The 24,591-nt window shown below is 45.5% G+C and overlaps 2 protein-coding genes and 1 long non-coding RNA gene across 4 annotated transcripts; 1 reads left to right on the top strand and 2 right to left on the bottom strand.

Moving 5' to 3' along the window:
* The first annotated feature begins 1,019 nt into the window (after positions 1-1,019).
* LOC127334778 (aluminum-activated malate transporter 1) lies at positions 1,020-3,768 on the top strand. The gene is made up of 6 exons (XM_051361313.2): positions 1,020-1,347; positions 1,537-1,677; positions 1,793-2,065; positions 2,808-2,920; positions 3,008-3,157; positions 3,244-3,768. The coding sequence occupies exons 1-6, from the start codon at positions 1,020-1,022 to the stop codon at positions 3,601-3,603; spliced, it is 1,365 nt and encodes a 454-aa protein (XP_051217273.1). The 3' UTR covers positions 3,604-3,768.
* Positions 2,465-23,117, bottom strand: LOC127334777 (digalactosyldiacylglycerol synthase 1, chloroplastic). Of its 2 annotated transcripts, XR_011752344.1 has the most exons (8): positions 22,361-23,117; positions 21,771-21,803; positions 21,162-21,249; positions 20,579-21,060; positions 20,212-20,478; positions 19,786-20,135; positions 19,098-19,682; positions 2,465-3,385 (listed from the first exon to the last, which is right to left on the bottom strand). XR_011752344.1 is itself a non-coding variant. In XM_051361312.2 (7 exons), the coding sequence occupies exons 1-7, from the start codon at positions 22,880-22,882 to the stop codon at positions 19,151-19,153; spliced, it is 2,274 nt and encodes a 757-aa protein (XP_051217272.1). In that variant the 5' UTR covers positions 22,883-23,117; the 3' UTR covers positions 18,910-19,150. The 2 variants fall into 2 exon arrangements, 1 of the variants encoding a protein (XP_051217272.1); XM_051361312.2 differs by lacking the exon at positions 2,465-3,385 and having other exon boundaries at positions 18,910-19,682.
* On the bottom strand, positions 11,236-13,002 carry LOC139835271 (uncharacterized). The gene is made up of 4 exons (XR_011751058.1): positions 12,169-13,002; positions 12,009-12,078; positions 11,792-11,920; positions 11,236-11,297 (listed from the first exon to the last, which is right to left on the bottom strand). It is a non-coding gene; the product is annotated as an uncharacterized lncRNA (long non-coding RNA).
* Positions 23,118-24,591: the final 1,474 nt, after the last annotated feature.

The raw sequence follows: 24,591 nt of genomic DNA, 5'->3' as shown, positions 1-24,591 counted from the left end.
ACAGCAACACAAAGTTCATACACGCACACACGCATAAGCCTGCAATAGTATAGGTTATTTTTTTTATAAAAAATCCACTGATCTATTAATAATTATCAACAGTAGTACAAAAAGCTCTGAAAGTAATAAAATTACAAATAGATATTTGAGTAGACAGCCACTGTTTCACTATCCTGAACAAGACATTGCAAATACCTAGAAAATAAGAATGGGAACCTCCCGCTAGTAATGCAAGAGGCCGTGATCTGCCACACCTCTAAGGCCATATAGGATGTGGGAGGGACGAAACCCTAGATTTGTTTTTTATCGCCTCCTCTCTTCCCCGTACGTACTGGCTTAGTGTAATTTTATTGTAATTAACTCATTTGCTAAAACTGATACAACTAATTTAACGGATTATGAATCCGACGCGTGGGCCGGCTTGGACGCCGCTCTGCATTTCTAAGCACATCCATGGATGCAAAGAGTACATACAAAATAGCTGAATAATCAAGCACATGTGCAAATGATCTTCCTGCTATGGATTTCAAAACATGACGCACAGCTAAAAACGCAACCGAATGCAACACATTTCCAAGTATCGGTGACCGCGTTGTGCATCCCCTGGAGGCTGGAGCAGAGCAGCGGCAACCGATCACGTAGCAATGTAGTGGTGGCAAGAGCGACCGTACACCGGTGTACGGTGGAGAAGACGAGACGAAAGCGAACACGACAGCGCGCGGCAAGATCTCCCCAGTCATATTCTCCGGGAAAGCCCATGGCGCAATGCCTACGCTTTTGCTCCACTATACCGATCGCTCCCTGCCCTGTCTGTCGCATCACCGTATCGCTTCCAAAAAGGCGCCGCGTGCAGCTGGCGTTTCCCTCCGCCTATATAACCCCTCGCGCGCCATAGCCATGACTTCATATCTCACACACACACACATGACATGCATTTCTGCTTTGTTGTAATCTACAAGTAGGCTAGGAACATCGATCGATCACCGTTTGATCCGTATATATCCACCATTAGTGCTAGCATGGATGTGGTACACCAGATAAGAGAGGGTGTCAACGACGGCGAGACGACGGCCGGACACAGTGCTGGCGGCGGCGGCTTCTTCGCGAGCTGCTGGCAGCGGCTCCGGTCGGTTCTCGTCAGGCTATGGTGCCGGGTCGCCGGGTTCGCCGGGAAGGTCGGCCGGATCGCCAGGGAGGATCCCAGGAGAGTAGCGCACTCGCTCAAGGTCGGCCTGGCACTCACGCTGGTCTCCGTGCTCTACTACGTCACGCCGCTTTTCAAGGGCTTCGGCGTCTCCACGCTGTGGGCCGTGCTTACCGTCGTCGTCGTCATGGAGTACACCGTCGGTAAGTGCGTGCTACGATCGGTCTGAGTCAGTTCGTGTTTGATGAATTAATGGCAGATTAATAATCTCTAGTGTGCGTCACGCCATGTATTAGCGTGTGTGCAACTGTATGCTACAATTAATGTTATGGCAGTAATAGCTTCCTCTGTGTGCGTCACGCCATACATGAACTGAACATGCGTGTAAACAGGTGGCACGCTGAGCAAGGGGTTGAATAGAGCCTTCGCGACGCTGGTGGCTGGGTTCATCGCCGTCGGAGCTCATCAGATAGCCAACCGCTGCGGCGCGCAGGGGGAGCCTATACTGCTAGGCATCTTCGTCTTCTTGCTAGGTACGCATGTATCTTCTATGGACTTTCCTCTCTAGACTAGAAGTAGTGTACTGGCGTGATAAAGCAAGAGATCGAGCTAGAAGAGAACTAATATGGATGGTGTATATTATTGCAGCATCGGCGGCGACCTTCTCGCGGTTCATCCCGGAGATCAAGGCCAAGTACGACTACGGCGTGACCATCTTCATACTCACCTTCAGCCTGGTGGCAGTGTCCAGCTACCGCGTGGAGGAGCTCATCCAACTCGCACACCAGCGCTTCTCCACCATCGTCATCGGCGTACTCACCTGCCTCTGCACCACCATCTTCGTCTTCCCCGTCTGGGCAGGCGAGGACCTGCATAAGCTTGCCACTGCAAACCTAGATAAGCTCGCACAGTTCCTTGAAGGTACTAGTTCCTTCAGTTTCAAATTATAACATGTTTTGAATATTTTTACGTGGACTACGAAGTACAAATGAGTGAACACGCATGCCGAAATGCATCTAGATACCTATGAATTCAGAAGAAGAAAAACTAGAACACCCTATAATTCTGAACGGACTGATAACGATATTTGATTTGGACCTCTTGATCTCGACGACTACGTATATATGTGTCCTGGACTTCTGGCCATGCATGCATTACTACCACATTCAGTTAATCAGTTACAAAGATCCCTGCACGTCGCTGTCATTCTTGTTCAAGCTATGTATGGTAATCAAACTATACAACGCAAATTGATCTGGAATTAATCTCAAACAGAAGACCGAACTTGTGTTCTCTAGATATTAAGGAAAGGCAGAAACAAGCAAGCAACAGCAGCGGAAACTTCCTGACTACAGTAACCAGGCATACTCTGTTTTATATTTCTGCTTGTCAAACCCCCCTGGAGCAACTTCATAAGAATACAGAGAACTAGCACTTGAATCTGGGACAATTTTGCTGACAAAAAATTGCTGATAAAATAGGGAACCAACAGACTACCTTACAATGGCACCGTTCTACTCTGCCAAAAAAATAAATTGAAAAGAAAAGTACTCTAGAAAACTATATCATGCACTTGGAGTTAGTTACTTCAGGCGGGCACTTGGAGTTAGTTACTTCAGACGGGCTCCAGAGTGTGAGACTGAAACTGTACACTTGTATGCAGGAATGGAATCTCAATGCTTTGGAGAAAAGGCTACCAGTGAGAATTTGGAGGGAAAACCCTTTCTCCAAGTGTACAAGAGCGTCCTCAATTCTAAGGCCACTGAGGACTCACTGGTAAGCTTCCTTTACTGATGACAAGCATCTGCGAGAAAACAGCTTGTATACCCGGCAGTTTTTGTAATGTTATTTCGAACATCGCAGAGCAACTTTGCCAAGTGGGAGCCCGGCCATGGTAAATTCGGCTTCCGACACCCATGGAGCCAATACCAGAAGCTCGGAGCTCTCTGTCGCCAGTGCGCGACTTCAATGGAAGCTCTTGCTTCCTATGTCATCACATTGCAAAAATCTCAGGTAATTGCAGATTCTCCCCCATTTCATGTGCTCAAAATACTACGGATCCAAGTTATTAACCAAGACAGCATTTGCCTGATCAACAGTACCCTGAAGCCAATCCAGAGCTAACCTTGAAGGTCCGCAGGGCATGCGGAGAAATGAGCTCGCACTCTGCTAAGGCGCTCAGGGAGCTATCAACAGCGATTCAAACAATGACTGTACCACCACCAGCCAGCATAACCATGTCTGCAGCCATCAAAGTTGCAAAAGGCCTCAGAAACGAATTATCAGGGGACGCGGCCCTGTTGCAAGTGATGCATGTGGCCGTTACTGCAACGCTTCTCTCAGACTTGGTTACGATAATAGTGAAAATTGCAGAAACAGTTGATAATCTAGCATGGCATGCCCATTTCAAGAATCCTGAAAAAACTCAGAAAGATGTCATTATCAACATTCAGAGTTGACGAAGAGGCAAACTTATGTCGGGTGTGGTTATTCTATCCAGAGAATACCATGGGAGCATCAATTCTAAGCGGGATCAACTAGTATGGTGATGGTGTACATTGTACAATACCATATTGTGTACACAGCATGTGATTAATTCTTCAATGATATAGAAGTAATTATGATGCTAAATTTTGATAATAAAGCACTGCTGTATTTCCAACAGACATGCTGCAAAAAAAAAAAAAAAACAGTTATTACATATACTGTAGATGTCAATGACTAGTTTTCTCCTAAACCTTCCATCTTCCTTTTTTGGGCTGTCTGGTTGAGGGGCCAACAATCATGGTTTCATTATACACTTTTGCAACATCACTTTAGAAGCTGCAATGATTTAATAATGATTTTCCTGAAATTCTTGAAGCCTCACAAAAGCACTGTTTAAAAAATCGTCCTATTCAACGATTAATCGCCCGATTAATCCCTATTCAGTGGTCACCGATTAGCCGATAAACTCATTTATCACCTGATTAACTCATTTATCGCCCGATTAATCGGTCGAATTGCCTATTAATCGCTAATCGTCAGCCAACCGAGTTAACCCCGATAAGCGATTTCCTCAATATTGCAGAAAAGATAAACACAAAGTTCGTGGCAATCTGGAGATACGGCAAAACCAATCTACTCAAAGAACTTACCAGCTGTAGCACCCCGTTGCTGGTATGATCACCAGCGTGAGGATCAACACCAATCTCGCTGAGCCTTGCAAGAGAAGAAAGACGAACAAAGCGAAACAGAGAGAGAGAGAGAGAGAGAGAGAGAGAGAGAGAGAGAGAGAGAGAGAGAGAGAGAGAGAGAGAGAGAGAGAGAAGTGTTCCGTTTCGATTGTATCCATCACAGTCAGACTTGGTCCAAACGTTACAACTCGGTTGCTTATAACACGCAACAGCACACAGGCGCATGGCTCACACATGTACTGGCAAATGACCCTGCAACACACAATAAACACCCCACCTTGTCCAGCTAAACACTCCCTAGGTGGCGCCTCTCAGATCTAAGGCGTGTCAGTCGTGACACTAGCACAACTCACTAAAGCTCCCCAGGATTTTCCTACTGTTCATTTTTCGAGAAATTCAGCGATAATTAACAAGGTTAACGCTGAATCTTAGTCTACCATATATTGATCTCGTCCAGAATGTTGCATCAGGTCACAGCTGAAGCTCTTGGCAGAACACATGGCTGGGGTTTGAATATTTGGTCATGTAATATTGTACTAATGGTGTTTATTATTCTGAGCTTCGGGAATGCTGTTGGCCTGGATCGCCCCTGTTTTGTTTTGGATGTGAATTCTAAATGTTCCTGAACTGCAATTTCATTAATGATATCGCAAGCGTGGTTCCTTCTCAAAAAGACATGTATTAATCAAGGAGAGACCAGCTGCAGCGAAGCACAACCTAATATTATCTGTTCATGTAAATTGCCTCCCCTCGATTATCCTTCACCAGCGCTAATGGGGGAACCTATCACTTACTTTTGTATTGATTGGTGGGTTAATCTCAATCCCGCATTATTTTTTACCTTCACGTCTGCTGTTTACCAATCTTTTTTTGTACTATCATTCCTTTGGTTGGTATGTCTAAAATCAAGTATACAAAGGAGGTCATGACCGACACCTAAATTGTGATGTGTATTTGTATAATGTATGGTCGGAGAAACTTCTCAAATGAACAAACATATTGATGGAGGACAGTAGAGAAAATAAAACATAACTAAACTTTAGTACTGGCTTCCACACTTCTATATTATTCCACATAAAATGATCCTTTAGTCATATGTATTATAGGGGTTTCTAGAGTGTTCTAGGTATGAGTTGTAACTTATTTCTTTTCTAGCTTTAGTAGTGTTCCCTAGAATGTTTTAGTTGTGAGTAGAGCTAACTTGTGAGGGTTCATGCAGCCTATAAATAGGGGTCCAGCCTGTGACGCCCCGGAACCGGTACCATGAGGATTCCAGCGAACCCGCCGAAATCCGCACGATATCGATCCAGAGACGCCCTCCGACACGACGTGCGCGACGAATCCCACACGTGATGCCAGAGGAATTAACACGAGCGGTAACATTACAACAGGATTACAATAGAGCCCACAAGATACATATATTACAACAACGACTCCAACGAGTCAAGATACAAATATACAATACAAAGATCCAAATCATACAGAAGATCAAATACGTCCGAGTACGGACAAGATACAAATTGGACTAAGAGTCCTGAAGATAACCAGCGGCGTCCATAACCCTGCCCAGGCCAAGCCGGAAGGGTAACCTTGCTAACGTCGTCATCTCGTACCTGTCAAAGTCGGGCCATCGGTTGCCGACAACAGGGGGAGGAGACAAAAAGAAAGGAAGGCGAGGGTAAGTACCATTGGCACGTACTTGCGAGACAAGACCAGCTATGCTCGCTGGTGGGCGGTATAAACTTCACCCGGCTATATGTGGAGTTTAGCGGCAGCAAAGCTACTATCCAATAGAGACACGCTACAACATCCGTCTACTCAGAGAAGATAAGAGAGCGCACAAGGTAACAGATAAATACTACACAAACATAACTTGACCGATTACACATATCCCCTTCAACAAAGCGAAGAGGCAATGTAAAAGGCACTCAACGGTGGACAAATTTTATTAGGTATCGGTTGTGGTAATGCTATATTACTACACAAGTTATTATCAGATTATTAACAACAAGTATAAGGTGTAAGTTGTTCTATGATCAAGCCATACAATTCCAAGTCGTCCATAACCGCGGACACGGCTTATCGATAAGATGTACACCCTGCAGGGGTTGCCCAAATGTAACCATACGCATGCTCGAATCCACTTACTACAGGTGGAGTCTCACATCAAGACCGTTCCCAATGCAAGAGAAAGTTTAATGGGAGCCACCCCACTAAGCTACCCGTGACGAAGTTCGGCCGTACTCCGATACGGACCCAGAGGTTTGTGCCAACGGCTAAGCTAAGTGTGAACAACCTGCTGTCGCTAATCGTTCCACAAGATGAGTACAATACAGAATATAAACACCCGAAGGCAACAGAAGTAAATCGTGCATCGTGCATATGAGCAAATAAAACCAAGGTTGTGGCTCCCAATAAACAGACTCGAGGAAAGGTAGTGGGTGATGGGGGTCCCACTCCCCCACGTACGGGTAGAGCGCTCAATCTCGGAACAGATAACAAGAACTCGGGTCCTAGGGGACATTAGCAAGTCAAAGTTCCGATGCTTTCGCAAAGGGGCTCACAGATGCCTCTGCTTACAATTTTAGTTGTTAACAATAAAGTAAAGTGTGATTATCTCCAACAAAATATATAGCATGTGATAACCTCCCAAAGAGATATCCCGAACATCTCGAGATATCAACAAGACCCTAAACTCGCCTACGACTCGCAAAGCTGGCAAACAACAAACAATAGGTAGGGCGAGGAGGTGTATCTCGGACATATAGGTAACAGGTGGATAGGACACGTGACACAACAGAATCGCAACATAAGGATAGCAATAGATCAAAAGAGCATGTAAAAGTAAAATAGGTGAAGGGGTGGGCTCGCCTGTGAAAAGCTGCAGAAGAACTTGTCGGAGCACTCGTCGTATCTCACACACCACTTCGTGATCCTATCCGGGAAGAAGCAAATGCTGGAACACACAACGCATGCAAGTCTTACTACTACGGAAGAAGAATCGGCATGCTCATGATATGATATGCATACATGACATGGCAAGGATGATGCGATGCACTTATCCAATTTAATCGGAGTCGGAACCCCGGACAAACAAATTAGGTTGGAGTTGCATTTCTACCGGCAAAATTAGGTGGTTGTTAGCATGGCATAACATGGCAAGGGTGCGCTACTTCAAAATTAAACGGAGCGGGGAAATCCCTAGTCGGTGTCCCAAAAACTCCGCATATATGTGAGGTGAACCGACACAACTATCAACGCGCGACATGATGTAAGATGCAAACAGATGAATGGATGGCATATTCATGATCCTTGCATTTTTCTGATCAACTTTCATATATAACACATTTTATTTTGAGTTATATTTTGAGAGATATGATTTATGCAAAGTTTGCAAAAAGATTAAAATAGACAGAGAGGGGCGGGCTGGATCTGGAAGAGGCCTGCTACCTGGCCGGCGGGAGGAAGGTTCGCGCACGTGGGCCGGCCTGTTGGGCGTGCAAGCGGCGATGAGGAGTTACAGGCCGCGCGGGTGAGCAGCTGCACCGGATAGATCTTGGCTGAGGCCCATCTGCCGATCTGGAACAGATAAAAAGAATTGTGGCTTAATTCGCCTGTACAACGATTTGAACACATGACCTCCTGATCGAAGTAGAAGGGCACGAACCAGCAGGCTGGTTGCTGATGTTGTCTAGGATGATCTCAGGCACGAGGTGAAGCATCTTTGAATGCCAGATCTGGAGAAAACAGAGATAAAAAGGATGGGGATAAACAACACGCGTGGGAGTTGAACTCAGGCCAAACGGTTAGGGAAACCAAGGACGAACCAGTATGCTACTGTTCACATCATGTCAAGAGGACGCTGCGCTGCAAGATGAAAGAGATAGAGGCGGAGCTCGATGGCAGCCATGGCGGACGACCCTGGTCGGAGAAGAACCCGACGGTTGCGTGCGAAACAGCGCGAGCGCGAGGGCGTCGAGGGTGCGCCTGGACACGGGGAAGCTGGCGGTGCGCTCGGGTTGGCCGGAGGAGGACGAGGGCGGCGGAATCGGAGAAGAAGCATGAAGTCCGGCGCGAAGAATCGGCGACCTTGCGCTCGATTTACAGGGGTATTGACTCGATTCCTTGCGGGGGATGACGAGGACGACGAGCCGCATCGATGGTGCCCTCGGAATGGTGGGGGAGCCTTGGAGCGGCGACGCCATGGCGAGGTGGTTGTCCCGGTGGCTGTTTGGGTCGCTCTCCGTTAGCAGGTAGAGAGGAAACCTAGGGGAGCGAGGATGGGGTGGCGGCGCGAGGGAGGAGGATAGGGCTAGGGTTTCCAGGAGGGTGCAACGCTGGGGATAAAAGAGGGAAACATGTGGTGGAGGACCAGGGGAGCAGGTGAGGACCGGATGAGCTGCTCGCTCACGTCCTTCTCGTGAGATGAGGAAGACGACAACAGGACAAAAGTGGAGAGCCTCTCCACTCGAAGAGGTATGGGCACAGTGGAGGGTAAGGTGGGTTGGGCCGGATCGGGCCAGAGGAAGAGGAGAGCTGGGCTGCCAGGAAGAAAGGGACAGACGGGCCAAAGAGGGGTGGCCTGGTTAGAAAAGTTAGAGTTTTATTTTAATAGAAAAGATAAAGGGGGTGGTTTATTATAGAAACCATATAAGAGCAAAATAAAATAATTAGGGTTTATAAAATAATTTTATTTTGTTGAAAACATGTATATGATGCATGCACGAGGCCATGTTGATGCACAAGAGAAAAAGAACAAGCATATCTATTAGGGGTACTACCCGGGGCCGTTACAATCGACACCACTAACAAGGAACCTCGCCCCGAGGTTCCACCTCAAGGTACGGGGAAGAGAGGTGAACTATCGGATCTTCTGGCGACGTGTTGATCTCCTCGACACCACTAACGAGGATTCTTGCTCCATGCTGATCGGTCGACACCACTAACAAGAAGTCGTTGTTCCGATGTTGATGATGCACTGTTGTCGAGATCCTCCGAAGAATGAACCTAATAGGTAAGGGTCAAAGATCGTCCACCCTCGTCGGAACCTAAAACTCAGAGAACACAGATAAGAGAGAAGACCCAAAACTCGCAAAGGTAAGAGGAGAAAGAATAGGGATAAGGAGAAAAATCAGAACTAATCAGAACTATCCAGCGATTTTTAGAAAATAGGTTTTCGACACTAGACACAACAGCATCCGTTGGCAAGGTTAACCTACAGGCTGGACTAGTGGGGTACCGACAATCTGGGCTCTGATACCAACTTGTGACGCCCCGGAACCGGTACCATGAGGATTCCAGCGAACCCGCCGAAATCCGCACGATATCGATCCAGAGACGCCCTCCGACACGACGTGCGCGACGAATCCCACACGTGATGCCAGAGGAATTAACACGAGCGGTAACATTACAACAGGATTACAATAGAGCCCACAAGATACATATATTACAACAACGACTCCAACGAGTCAAGATACAAATATACAATACAAAGATCCAAATCATACAGAAGATCAAATACGTCCGAGTACGGACAAGATACAAATTGGACTAAGAGTCCTGAAGATAACCAGCGGCGTCCATAACCCTGCCCAGGCCAAGCCGGAAGGGTAACCTTGCTAACGTCGTCATCTCGTACCTGTCAAAGTCGGGCCATCGGTTGCCGACAACAGGGGGAGGAGACAAAAAGAAAGGAAGGCGAGGGTAAGTACCATTGGCACGTACTTGCGAGACAAGACCAGCTATGCTCGCTGGTGGGCGGTATAAACTTCACCCGGCTATATGTGGAGTTTAGCGGCAGCAAAGCTACTATCCAATAGAGACACGCTACAACATCCGTCTACTCAGAGAAGATAAGAGAGCGCACAAGGTAATGAGATAAATACTACACAAACATAACCTACCGATTACACATATCCACTTCAACCAAGCGAAGAGGCAATGTAAAAGGCACTCAACGGTGGACAACTTTTATTAGGGATCGGTTGTGGTAATGCTATATGACTACACAAGTTATTATCAGATTATTAACAACAAGTATCAGGTGTAAGTTGTTCTATGATCAATACATACAATTCCAAGTCGTCCATAACCGCGGACACGGCTTATCGATAAGATGTACACCTGCAGGTTGCCCAAATGTAACCATACGCATGCTCGAATCCACTTACTACAGGTGGAGTCTCACATCAAGACCGTTCCCAATGCAAGAGAAAGTTTAATGGGAGCCACCCCACTAAGCTACCCGTGACGAAGTTCGGCCGTACTCCGATACGGACCCAGAGGTTTGTGCCAACGGCTAAGCTAAGTGTGAACAACCTGCTGTCGCTAATCGTTCCACAAGATGAGTACAATACAGAATATAAACACCCGAAGGCAACAGAAGTAAATCGTGCATCGTGCATATGAGCAAATAAAACCAAGGTTGTGGCTCCCAATAAACAGACTCGAGGAAAGGTAGTGGGTGATGGGGGTCCCACTCCCCCACGTACGGGTAGAGCGCTCAATCTCGGAACAGATAACAAGAACTCGGGTCCTAGGGGACATTAGCAAGTCAAAGTTCCGATGCTTTCGCAAAGGGGCTCACAGATGCCTCTGCTTACAATTTTAGTTGTTAACAATAAAGTAAAGTGTGATTATCTCCAACAAAATATATAGCATGTGATAACCTCCCAAAGAGATATCCCGAACATCTCGAGATATCAACAAGACCCTAAACTCGCCTACGACTCGCAAAGCTGGCAAACAACAAACAATAGGTAGGGCGAGGAGGTGTATCTCGGACATATAGGTAACAGGTGGATAGGACACGTGACACAACAGAATCGCAACATAAGGATAGCAATAGATCAAAAGAGCATGTAAAAGTAAAATAGGTGAAGGGGTGGGCTACTTTGTGAAAAGTCATGAAGAACTTGTCGGAGCACTCGTCGTATCTCACACACCACTTCGTGATCCTATCCGGGAAGAAGCAAATGCTGGAACACACAACGCATGCAAGTCTTACTACTACGGAAGAAGAATCGGCATGCTCATGATATGATATGCATACATGACATGGCAAGGATGATGCGATGCACTTATCCAATTTAATCGGAGTCGGAACCCCGGACAAACAAATTAGGTTGGAGTTGCATTTCTACCGGCAAAATTAGGTGGTTGTTAGCATGGCATAACATGGCAAGGGTGCGCTACTTCAAAATTAAACGGAGCGGGGAAATCCCTAGTCGGTGTCCCAAAAACTCCGCATATATGTGAGGTGAACCGACACAACTATCAACGCGCGACATGATGTAAGATGCAAACAGATGAATGGATGGCATATTCATGATCCTTGCATTTTTCTGATCAACTTTCATATATAACACATTTTATTTTGAGTTATATTTTGAGAGATATGATTTATGCAAAGTTTGCAAAAAGATTAAAATAGACAGAGAGGGGCGGGCTGGATCTGGAAGAGGCCTGCTACCTGGCCGGCGGGAGGAAGGTTCGCGCACGTGGGCCGGCCTGTTGGGCGTGCAAGCGGCGATGAGGAGTTACAGGCCGCGCGGGTGAGCAGCTGCACCGGATAGATCTTGGCTGAGGCCCATCTGCCGATCTGGAACAGATAAAAAGAATTGTGGCTTAATTCGCCTGTACAACGATTTGAACACATGACCTCCTGATCGAAGTAGAAGGGCACGAACCAGCAGGCTGGTTGCTGATGTTGTCTAGGATGATCTCAGGCACGAGGTGAAGCATCTTTGAATGCCAGATCTGGAGAAAACAGAGATAAAAAGGATGGGGATAAACAACACGCGTGGGAGTTGAACTCAGGCCAAACGGTTAGGGAAACCAAGGACGAACCAGTATGCTACTGTTCACATCATGTCAAGAGGACGCTGCGCTGCAAGATGAAAGAGATAGAGGCGGAGCTCGATGGCAGCCATGGCGGACGACCCTGGTCGGAGAAGAACCCGACGGTTGCGTGCGAAACAGCGCGAGCGCGAGGGCGTCGAGGGTGCGCCTGGACACGGGGAAGCTGGAGGTGCGCTCGGTTTGGCCGGAGGAGGACGAGGGCGGCCGGAATCGGAGAAGAAGCATGAAGTCCGGCGCGAAGAATCGGCGACCTTGCGCTCGATTTACAGGGTATTGACTCGATTCCTTGCAGGGGGATGACGAGGACGACGAGCCGCATCTGATGGTGCCCTCGGAATGGTGGGGGGAGCCTTGGAGCGGCGACGCCATGGCGAGGTGGTGTTCCCGGTGGCTGTTTGGGTCGCTCTCTGTGAGCAGGTAGAGAGGAAACCAAGGGGAGCGAGGATGGGGTGGCGGCGCGAGGGAGGAGGATAGGGCTAGGGTTTCCAGGAGGGTGCAACGCTGGGGATAAAAGAGGGAAACATGTGGTGGAGGACCAGGGGAGCAGGTGAGGACCGGATGAGCTGCTCGCTCACGTCCTTCTCGTGAGATGAGGAAGACGACAACAGGACAAAAGTGGAGAGCCTCTCCACTCGAAGAGGTATGGGCCTGGTGGAGGGTAAGGTGGGTTGGGCCGGATCGGGCCAGAGGAAGAGGAGAGCTGGGCTGCCAGGAAGAAAGGGACAGACGGGCCAAAGAGGGGTGGCCTGGTTAGAAAAGTTAGAGTTTTATTTTAATAGAAAAGATAAAGGGGGTGGTTTATTATAGAAACCATATAAGAGCAAAATAAAATAATTAGGGTTTATAAAATAATTTTATTTTGTTGAAAACATGTATATGATGCATGCACGAGGCCATGTTGATGCACAAGAGAAAAAGAACAAGCATATCTATTAGGGGTACTACCCGGGGCCGTTACACAGCCTCTACATATGTAATCAGACTATGTACCATCTACCTATCAATAAAGAGAATTTTGTGTTCTTCTTTTAGATCTTGGATTAGATCTTGTGTGTTGAGAGTTTGAACCAAACTCTTGACAGCCCCGCCCCTAGAGCGACATCTAGGTTACGCCCCTAGAGAGATATCTAGCGCAGCACGTTGAAGCGGTTCCTTCAACATTTGTGTTGTCCACGTTTTAGCAACACAGTGGAGCTGTTCCTCCACAACCTTGTGTTGCTTCATGTGGTATCAGAGCTCTGCTGATCCGTTATAGCTGTTGTTGGTTCCCTCAGTAAGAGCGAGTTGCAGGAAGCAATGGAGGAGTTGGGAAAGAGAATGGATGCTGCAGAACAGAAAATCCAAGCATTGCGTGAAGATCTTAACCGGAGATTTGATCAGCTAGTTGAGATGATTAGAAAGGGTGTTTCTCCTAGTGCCAATGATGAAGAATCATCAAAGGATGGAGACGATGCTCAGCGGAGAAGAAAGGGAGGTCGTCTTGGAGCAAAAACACCTCAACCACATGTTGTTCAGCGTACCACAAGAAGGCCAACTTATGCTGAAACTTCTGAAGGTGAAGAATATGTTGAGGACCTTGAAGAACCTGACCCCTATGCACATCCAAGAGTACCCAACACTACGTATGCGAGGGATACATACAAGGTGAAAGCTGAGATCCCTACTTTCAATGGAAATGTTGATATTTAAGGGTGCCTTGATTGGTTGTACGAGGTGGAGACTTTCTTTGAAGTCATGAATATTCCAGAAGACCGTAGAGTCTCTTTGGTCGCATACAAGCTGAAAGGAGGAGCTGGTGCATGGTGGCATCGCCTTCAAGAAGACCGCGAACTCAGAGGAGAAGCTCGTGTGCGATCTTGGCGGCAAATGAAGAATCTTTTAAAGGGGAGATTTTTGCCTGCAGATTATGATCAGATCCTATTTATTCAATTTCAGAATTGTGCCCAAAGAAATAGGACTGTTTATACAGAGGAGTTTCTAAAGCTACAAGTGAGGTGCAACCTTGCTGAAACAGAAGATCAAGAAGTTGCAAGGTACATCAATGGAGGATCGTTTAATGATGCAGCAAATTTGGTCCCTTGATCAAGCACAAGCTCTAGCCTTAAAGGCCGAGAGGTTGGTAAAAACAAGAAAGGCAAGTAAGGCTCCATATTCTCATACGGAAGCCTCACCTAGGAGTAACTCCCATAAAGCGGAAGAAAAGACCACTCAAGGAAAAACAACCTGCCCCAAAACAAGTTGGTGGTAAGAGCAGGGCTAAGCCTGTGATAAAGTGTTATAAATGTGGTGAAGAGGGACATGTATCTAGCAACTGCCCGTTGAAGAAATCTGTCAACACCACAGTCCATGATGGTGAAGATGATGAAGGATATGAATCTGAAGATGTAGAAGGACAAGATATTTGTGAAGAAGAGGGAGAAGAGGTGGTATGTGTGATCCAACGCCTCTTGTGCTCAACACCGCAGCCCGACAACACACAAAGGAAGAAAAATATTTGAGAGCAAATGCATGGTGAATGGCAAGGTATGCAAATTAGTAATTGATAGTTGCAGCTACGAGAATCTTATCTCCCAAAATTTGGTGAACCATTTAAAACTTGAGACTCATGATCACCCAAGCCTATACACTATTGGATGGATCAAGAAAAGGGTGAATATGAGGGTCACCAAACAATGCAACCTGCCACTCTCTTTGGGCAAGTACTACCGCTCAAATGTATTATGTGATGTGGTTGATATGGATGCCAGCCATGTTCTTCTTGGGAGACCTTGGCAGTTTGATGTGGATACCACACATAGAGGGAAAGAAAATTCATACTCCTTCACTTGGAACAAGAGAAAGATCATCATTCTACCCAACCAATCAGATCGTGATAGCTCTAAAGAGAAGGAGGAAAATATGTTAACTATTTCTCACACCTCTAATGAGTTTACGGGAGACTTGAAGGAGGCAAATTTGTGTGCTGCACTTTTTGTGAAAGGAGAAGTGCAACCAGAGGTTGAAATTCTAGCAAAGGTACATAACCTACTAGCTGAATTCCAGAGCATACTTGGAGAGCCATAAGGCCTACCACCAATGAGAGGAATTCAACATCGAATTGACTTCATTCCCGGAGCAAGTCTTTCTAATCTGCCACACTACCGAATGAGCCCAAAAGAGCATGATATACTCAAGGAAAAGGTGGAGGAGTTGTTGCATAAAGGGCACATTCGAGAGAGTATTAGTCCATGCGTCGTACCAGCTTTGATCACACCAAAGAAAGATGGATCTATACGCATGTGTACAGATAGTAGAGCTATCAACAAGATCACCATAAGGTACAGATTTCCTATTCCCCGTTTGGATGATATGCTAGATCAGCTTAGTGGTGCAAGAGTGTTCAAAAAGCTCGATTTAAAGAGCGGTTATCATCAAATTCGCATTAGACCTGGGGACGAATGGAAAACAGCTTTTAAGACAAAGGAAGGGTTGTTTGAGTGGATGGTGATGCCATTTGGACTCTCTAATGCACCAAGTACCTTTATGCACTTGATGAACCAGGTACTTCGACCCTTCTTATCCCACTTTGTTGTGGTTTATTTAGATGACATCCTAATATATAGCAAGGATGAAGATGAACACTTGGATCACATCCGTAAGGTACTATGTGTACTAAAGGAGAACGAACTCTATCTCAACCTGAAGAAGTGTGTTTTTCTTCAAACAAAACTTATTTTCTTGGGCTTTGTCATAACAAGTGAGGGCATTCACGTTGATGACTCTAAAGTTAAAGCAATCAGAGAATGGCCAACTCCAAAGACTATTTCTGAGGTGAGAAGTTTCCATGGCCTTGCAACTTTCTATAGGCAGTTTATGAAAAATTTCAGTACCATCATGGCACCAATTACCGAATGCCTAAAGAAAGGGAACGAATCTGCTGAAACTAGTTTCAAGGAGATAAAGGAAAAACTCTCACAAGCTCCTGTCTTAGTACTACCCGATTTCACTAAAAAAATTGAGCTAGAGTGCGATGCAAGCGGAGTAGGCATTGGGGTTGTTCTATCTCAAGAACGAAAACCCATTGCATTCTTTAGTGAGAAGCTAAGCGAAGCAAGACAGAAGTGGAGTACCTATCGGCAAGAATTGTATGTTGTTTTCCGGGCTTTAAAGACCTGGGAAGTCTATTTGTTGCCTAAGGAGTTCATTGTTTACAGTGATCATCAATCCTTGAAGCATTTTAGAAATCAAAAGCATGTGGATCGCATGCTAGCAAGATGGGCAGCATATTTGGAGAGGTTGAACTACCTTATTGTGCATAAATCTGGAACAACCAACAGAGTCGCCGATGCTTTGAGTCGTCGTGCATGGCTCTTGACTTCTTTCGAGGCTGAACTTCCAGGCATGGATCAAATAAAGGAGTTGTATGAAGAGGACGAAGACTTCGGCCATGTTTGGGTAAAGCACCTAAGAGACCAACCATTAGGCGATGACTATTTAGTGCAAGATGGTTATCTCTTCAAGGGTGATCGGTTATGCATCCCAAGAAGTTATCTACGTGACAAGTTGATTAGAGAGCTCCATTCAAGTGATCTTAGTGGCCATGTGGGACGTGACAAGACTATCGCTAATCTAGAGGCTCGTTACTATTAGCCACAATTGAAGAGAGATGCAGGAAAGTTTGTTCAGCGATGCCCCACATGTCAAGCATGCAAAGGCCAGGTCCAAAACTCAGGGTTATACATGCCTTTGCCTATTCCTGATGGTCCATGGGAGGATATCTCTATGGACTTCGTCTTGGGTTTGCCAAGAACAAGGCGTGGGAATGATGTTCCACATGTCAAGCATGCAAAGGCCAGGTCCAAAACTCAGGGTTATACATGCCTTTGCCTATTCCTGATGGTCCATGGGAGGATATCTCTATGGACTTCGTCTTGGGTTTGCCAAGAACAAGGCGTGGGAATGATGTTGTGTTTGTGGTGGTGGACAGATTCTCCAAAATGGCTCATTTCATCCCATGCCGCAAGACAACAGATGCTCGTCATGTTGCAAATTTATTCTTCCGAGAAGTGGTCAGACTTCATGGGGTTCCACGGTCCATTGTTTCAGACCATGATAGCAAGTTCCTTGCTGCATTTTGGTTGACTTTGTGGAAGCAATTCAACACCGAGTTAAAAAATTCTACTACAGCTCATCCACAAACAGATGGCCAAACAGAAGTGGTGAACAAGTCTTTGGGTAATCTGATCCGGTGCATTTGTGGTGATAAAAAGGGACAATGGGATTTAGCTTTATCTTTTGCTGAATTCTCCTACAACAACTCCATAGATCAACAGGAAGAAGTCCTTTCTCTATTGTCTACACTAAAGTTCCAATACATGTGGCGGATCTGCTGAAGCTACCATCAAAGGGAAGCTCAAAGGCAGCATTGTCCTTTGCTGAGAACTACACAAAACTATTTGAAGAAATTCGCACTGTCTTGGAGGCACAAAATAACAAAATCAGAAGTATAAACAGTTGGCTGATTGTAAACGGAGGCTAAAATCATTCCAAGTTGGTGATAAAGTGATGGTATACCTCCGAAAAGAAAGACTTCCTTTAGGCGTTAAAGGAAAGCTTAGGCAACGGAAATATGGACCCTTCTCTATCCTAAGGAAGATAAATGATAACACTTATATGATAGAACTTCCAACAGAGATGGGGATATCTAACACATTCAATGTGGCAGACTTGACTCTTTATCACCCAGAACAAGCACTTTATGAGGATAACTCGAGGTCGAGTTCTAAACAACCAGGGAAGAGTGATGGAGGAAAGTAGAGAAAATAAAATATAACTAAACTTTAGTAGTGGCTTCTACACACTTCTATATTATTCCACATAAAATGATCCTTTAGTCATATGTATTATAGGGGTTTCTAGAGTGTTCTAGGTATGAGTTGTAACTTATCTCTTTCCTAGCTTTAGTAGTGTTCCCTAGAATGTTCTAGTTGTGAGTAGAGCTAACTTGCGAGGGCTCATGCAGCCTATAAATAGAGGTCCATCCTATAAATAGAGGTCCATCCTCTACATATGTAACCAGACTATGTACCATCTACCTATCAATAAAGAGAACTTTGTGTTCTTCTTTTAGATCTTGGATTAGATCTTGTGTGTTGAGAGGTTGAACTAAACTCTTGACAGCCCCGCCCCTAGGGCGACATCTAGGTTACGTCCCTAGAGCGATATCTAGCGCAACACGTTGAAGCGGTTCCTTCAACATTTGTGCTGTCCACGTTGTAGCAACACAGTGGAGTTGTTCCTCCACAACCTTGTGCTGCTTCACATATTTACATATAACAAGTTGTAAGGTCAAGCCAACTTATATGAGCCAGAAAAGTACTTCCGAAAAAGAAGGATCTTGGGTTAATAAAGAAACAAGAGTGACTCGGTACTCAAGTTCATGGTTCCATAACCTCTTTAATGAAAATAAATTCTCACATGATTAGGTTAGTAAAGAAACAAGATGAGGTCAGAAAATATGCACAAGTTCATGGTTCCATAACCTACTTAATTAATCTCTATTCTCACATGATCACTCTAGCTAGTTGAAGCAAGCTAAAATATCCTATGCACCTTTCCCCTTCCTACAGTTACGCACTATAGCTCATAGGTTTTGCTGTGGCTATCTGTTCTTCTACTGAATATATTGTACTTGTATTAGCATGATCCATAACAAGTAAAGATGCCATTGGCAGATGATGAAGCCAAATATAAAGATACAAAGCTAGTAGAAATATCCATTATTAAAGCAACTTGCTTATTTGGAGAATAGAAGGAAAAGATTATAGGCAAAGAGTACAAACAAGACAAACCTGATAAGATTCTACATATGTACAGGTTCTACTCTCTAGTCGCTAGTCAGCAGTACAGGAATTGGATAAAACTTGGTATGCACATACCTAAGGAGGAAATTCCTTCAACTATACATTAGTTAAGTGCAACCAGATTCACATCACAAGCCATATACAAGGTGTTGATTTTGGGGAGGTAAGAGATTCAAATCCATGCACTGCTGTTTATCATAGTCCCGGGTACCAGGAATTGCTCCTGTCGCCAATCGGAGGATCTCATTCCCAGTTAGGCAGTAATGAGCGAATGCCAGTCCTCCATCCATGATGTCTGAGAATTTAGGAAGTAAAGGTATCTTCCTCACACGGTTTCTCTTTACACCTTGTCCACAGTGACCATTTCTCTCTTTCAGAACTTTGTCAAGCTCCGAGTACTCCATAAATCTCTTGGTTGCTGCCTCCCATGATAAGCTGTATCTTTGCTCAGGGGTCAGAGGTTGAGGTTCGCTAGCCATGGCCTCTTTCACTTTGGCAACAAATTCCTCTGGAGCTTTATATGTCAAGCAGTTGGGAAATGACTTGAAAAACTCATTTGATGGATGATCGGGACAGACAACAAATTTCCCCATTGCGAGAGCCTCAGCAGTTGCTGTGCATAGGACATCACTAACACTTGGATTGATGAAAACCTTGTACCTACAATTTAACAAGGGAATATAAACACCGTGTCAGTATTCAACATAATATAGAAAAAAGTGAAAGAGAATTCATTTAGCAGCTTGCTTGATTCTAGTCTCACCCATGGAGTGAATCATGGGCATGGTCCTTTCCCTTGAAAAAATTGATGCCCAAATCCAACTTCCTAGCAGCAGCCTGGACAGCCTGTGAATCCTCACCATTTCCATACACATCTAGCTTGAAGCCCTCCAGACAATTTTTGTGTTCCGATAGTAGATCAATAAGTTCTTTATAACCTTTAGCCCAAACCATCTTCCCAAGAAAATATGCTCCCTTCGTAAAGGCCTTCTGCCCACGCTCCATATCAGCTGCTACTTTTTCGCCAACATTGAGGAACTTCGGGTTCACACCATGAACGTTGCAAATAATGGACCTGGGAAGATCCTGAGTTGCTCCCGACAGACGTAAAACCTAAAGGCGCCATTATTAGCTACACTACTATGGCGACCTGAACTTTAAAACAAAAGCTGACCTAAACAAAATGTACCTTGTGGCAGTATGCCCTTGTCACCCAATTGTTGATATGTTTAACAAGGAAAGCTTGAAGGGCACCATTCTTCTCTCTCTTGATATACTCTAGGTAATTTGTATGAACTACGCCAATGACATGATTAAACTTATCTGTCCAGCGCTTCCCATGATGATACCAGTTAAGATGCTCTGGTTCTTCCAAAATTGCTATATCAGCTTCTTTGGAGGAAATAAACTGTGAGGTATCCCCTATAGGAATAATGCTGCGCCGTTCTTCTGAGAACTGTGGAAGATAACGAACAATGAAAATCTTTTGGTAGAAACAGAGAATAAAGTATGAACTGGAGACTTAAACCTTGGGATGATACATGTTGGATGTTTACCTTGCCAGGATAAAATGATATCTTAAAATTTGCTTCAAAGCCAAGTCTTTCCTGTAGCCAGTCCCTTATATAGGTTTCTTGCTCTTCTGGTGAATTAAAGGTGATGTTATTCGGATAAACTAGTTGTTGGTCTGACTTACAAAGCCAAGGAACAACCAGTGTCACTTTTTGCATAGTACTTCTTGCCAGATAAGCAGCACGGAACAATGGATTGATTGCTGTCCCCGTCATCCATGGAAGGCTTGCTGTGGTGAAAACTGCAACATGTCGTCTGTTGTCTGAGATTCTCAAGTTTGTAGGATCTTTCCGAAAACCTTCGTCTGTGTGATAGCCAGTGCTTTCTAGCACCCTAGCTATTCTTAGATCAAGATCATCAGTTGTGTTCTCGTTCCCAGTTAAGGAACTATCTGCTGAAAGAGACGGATACATGAGCCGGCCATCCCGTTTACTGTACAACGTCTCCACTAGCTTTTCACATTGATCTGTAACACAATATTAGTAGCTAGGAATTAACAAATGAAGAAATGTCACCACAAAAGAACCAAGAGTTGGAGGAGCAGAGACCAACAGTAACATTTTATACCTCTTCGTACACCAAGTTGATCCAAAAATGGTCCAGACTGCCGGACTAGATATGCCAGAATTTCCATTAGATCCAGCGGGGGAACTTCCTGCTTTACATTCCAGAATCAGTTTAGAGAAAATGCACCTTAAACAATGAATAATCGAATGAAAAAGCAAGCAGAGACTGCATCATGAGTGAAATCAAATGCCTTTGCAGCAAAAGGATTGCCGTGAGAACATACCGGCCAGTGGTACCCAGGAACGACAAACTCACTGCCTATGAATTTGAGGATTTTAAATGCAAAATGGAACTGTCATGCCATCTAAAAGTAGCAAGCTGGGTATGGCTATTTTGCTTCATAATCATAAGCATCAAATCCTTTGTATTGGATTCATTTTTTCCCGCAGGCTATGTTTTTAGTGTGCCAAAAGTTGTAGTTTGCAAAATTATACAGATCTTTATTGATGCCTTAATGGACTTGCTTTGGTCACAATACACTACAGGGCAAATGAAAATTGCATTGAAATTGACAATAGGAAAACGTATACAAAGCATTCTGTTGACAAAATTTGCACTGCATAAAACAGATTGTGCATTTAAGCTTAAGCATTATTTCCATGGCATTACCTTTTGCTCGCGAGACTCTTTGTTCAGCAATTTCTGCAAGAAAATGAGTAACACAAATGAGAACTTCAATAGACAGCAACGCTCATACGAGTACAATGACATTATACACTTAGGTGTTACTTTTATTTCCTAAGGCGGTACTGTTGCACATAGTTGGCTGTATACAAAGTTCAAATTTGAAATTGCTGATTTTAGCATTTTTTAGAAACATGATCTAATTTTTTTAATAACAAGGTTTGGTTGTATAGAGAAATTAGCGTATGAAATGCAATGCCAGCAAAAGCGACAAAAAATTCTCTAACTACTGCAACATTCAGTTCTGCTGGAATGTACTGTAACATGTACAGTAAAAAATTAGTGCAGAGAAAGAAAACCTCTAATTTTCGTTTGCTATATGGATGCCAAAGTTTTAGAGTGGTTTTCAGTCATACTTCTCCCAGATATGAAAAATAACTAAATTATTAAGAAAAAGTCGTGAGAAACTAAATTTCGGAAGCCTATGGTTGAAATAAATAAATAAATAAATAAATAAAACTGTAGGAGTGCATCATCGGTTTCAGTATTAAAGGCTATAGTATAGTCGAATTTACCAAGCTCAGCTTCAGCTTCTCCAGAAACTCGCCGCGTCCCCGAAACCCACCAAACATCTCACTCGCCAGGCTCCGGCGCTCGAGCTCCTTGAACCCGCTCCGTATGGTCGCAGCCAGCTCACACTCCTTGAGCCCGCCCCGTACAAACGTGGCCACGCCCCACTCCGCCCTCCCCTTGCCGCCGCCCTTCCACGGCCACTCCCCCCCGTCGGCCACGACGGCGTTCCGGATCGCCGCGAGGTCGACGCGGAGGCTGGCGCCGGCCCTGGGCGGCCACCCCTCGAGCGAGCAGTGGTTCCTGAGCTCCGTAATCTTGGGCTGGATCCGCTTCCGCACGAGGTCCAGCTCCTCCGCGAAGGGCGCCGCCGACGCGATCAGGTGGTCCGCGCGCGCCCGCATCAGCGACAGGTCGGCGGTGGCGGTGTCCCGCGCGTCGCGCCAGCCCTTGGAGATGAAGGCGAACGCGCCGCCGTCGCGGCCGGCGCCGGTGGTCGGCTGCGGGTTCTTGTTCTTCGCGCCCATGCACCGGGAGCGGGGTTTGGGATCGGCGGTGGGTTCTGGAAGCGCGCGGGGCAGGACGGTGGCGAGGCGGGAGACGGTGTGCGGGGGCGAAGAAGAAGAAGAAGACGGTGGCGTCCGGCCGGCGGAAGGGACGGCGAGATTTTGGTCCGGCTCGGGCGGCGCTCGGCCCACGTGAGGTACGACAGAGGTGAGGACCGTTGGAATGGCGACACTTGGCCCGGTGGGCCTTTGGGAAATCTTGATGTGTGGTGGCGGGTGACTTGGCACGGCGCTTCCTTCCCCTTTTTTGCCCCTGAAATTTGCATTTCCCCCACATTATTTTTCCTTCTGGAAAGCTCTTCTTCTTTCCGTGGATCTGATTTTTTGCCTTTTTGGATAGAGATCTTTGGGATACTACCATGCAACTGTAGCACGTAGAAGGCTCTAGCTCTCATCGTCCTTTTCTCGTGTCTTTTTTTAGTGGTTGCTAGCTATTTCGAAAACGAAAGGAACACCATTTCGTGGGGCAAAACTAAAATTCATGGCTTGCCCCCTAATGCATTGGAACACGCTTGAGCAGAGCAACCAACCATGGTAGCTCGACGACAAAAAGCATGCTACCTAAGCTTAGACTGTCATATGTAATTATTATCGCCGGCCTCACGAACGGAGCCAGGAATGAAGTATAAGAGGGGCAATTTTAGTATGAGGGGGGTAGAACTAGCTAAAATCATAGAAATAAGGAGCTGTTATGGCTTGTGTTCAAAGGAAAATCATGAGCATAGGGGGCGCAGCCCCCCCTCGTCCCCCCTTGTCTCCGTCCCTGGCCGGCCTAAAATATTACTTACCGTGAAATGACAAGGACGAAAACTTGTCGGTCATCTCTCTCCATATCTCCTCCTCTGATTTTTGGTAGATGTTCTCTCTTGCTTTCCTAGCGCTTGTAAGTTACCTCAAAAAGAAAAGAAAAACTATGTGGGGCAAAATTAGAATTCATGGGTTACACCGCACGCTGAATAACCAAACACATGGTCAAGCAAAGTCACGAACCACGATAGTTTCACGAAAAGATATGCACGTAAGCTCAAAATATCATATGTCCTCTCTCATGGCAGAAATAAGAACACGGAACGTAATCCCCTCTGTGACCATCTCCTACCGACATGCGTGGCACTCGGGATATGGTTGCTGACAAAGTTCGCAAAGGCAGTGTGGGGACGTTGATGGAGGGCCTAACCATGTTGTTTAAAAAAAAGTTATCGAGATGTTATATCATTCCTATTTGAAAGATCGAGATGTCGCCTAGAGGGGGTGTGAATATGCAATTAAAAACTCTTACGGATTTGTCCTGTAAGAATGCGGAATTAAACTAACGTTTAGATTACAAGCACAAACCCTAAATATGCTAAACTCAACTAAGTGTAACAATAATAACTAGAGCTAAGCAATATAGGCACAAGATATATGTAGCATAAGTGATAGCAAGATATATGTACTTCAAGCACGATGGCTGTCACAAGGAAAGAGAGCTCGGGTATAGAAATAACCGAGGCACGCGGAGACGAGGATGTATTCCCGTGTTCCCTTCCTTTGCAAGAAGGTACATCACGTTTGGGGGAGTGGAGGTCCCACGAAGAATTCCCCAACACCACGAAGGCTCACCCTATTCTTCGAGCCACACCCACGAAGGATAATGGCCCTTTCCTTATGGTTAGCTTTTCCTCCACTCC

This window comes from Lolium perenne, chromosome 2 (genome assembly GCF_019359855.2).
Source record: "Lolium perenne isolate Kyuss_39 chromosome 2, Kyuss_2.0, whole genome shotgun sequence".
In the NCBI taxonomy this organism is placed as follows: domain Eukaryota; kingdom Viridiplantae; phylum Streptophyta; class Magnoliopsida; order Poales; family Poaceae; genus Lolium; species Lolium perenne.
The sequence above is the reverse complement of the archived record's forward strand: the minus strand, read 5'-3'. Positions and strand labels throughout refer to the sequence as shown.

Bases quoted from the DNA above. Each gene is read 5' to 3' on its own strand.
- LOC127334777 (XM_051361312.2), bottom strand. From the start codon at position 22,882: ATGGGCGCGAAGAACAAGAACCCGCAGCCGACCACCGGCGCCGGCCGC. The intron at 21,250-21,770 runs GTAATGCCATGG...AATGTAAAGCAG, and splicing joins AAGAGTCTCGCGAGCAAAAG to GAAGTTCCCCCGCTGGATCT. The intron at 20,479-20,578 runs GTAAACATCCAA...TATCTTCCACAG, and splicing joins TATCATTTTATCCTGGCAAG to TTCTCAGAAGAACGGCGCAG.
- LOC127334778 (XM_051361313.2), top strand. From the start codon at position 1,020: ATGGATGTGGTACACCAGATAAGAGAGGGTGTCAACGACGGCGAGACG. The intron at 1,348-1,536 runs GTAAGTGCGTGC...GCGTGTAAACAG, and splicing joins CGTCATGGAGTACACCGTCG to GTGGCACGCTGAGCAAGGGG. The intron at 1,678-1,792 runs GTACGCATGTAT...ATATTATTGCAG, and splicing joins CATCTTCGTCTTCTTGCTAG to CATCGGCGGCGACCTTCTCG.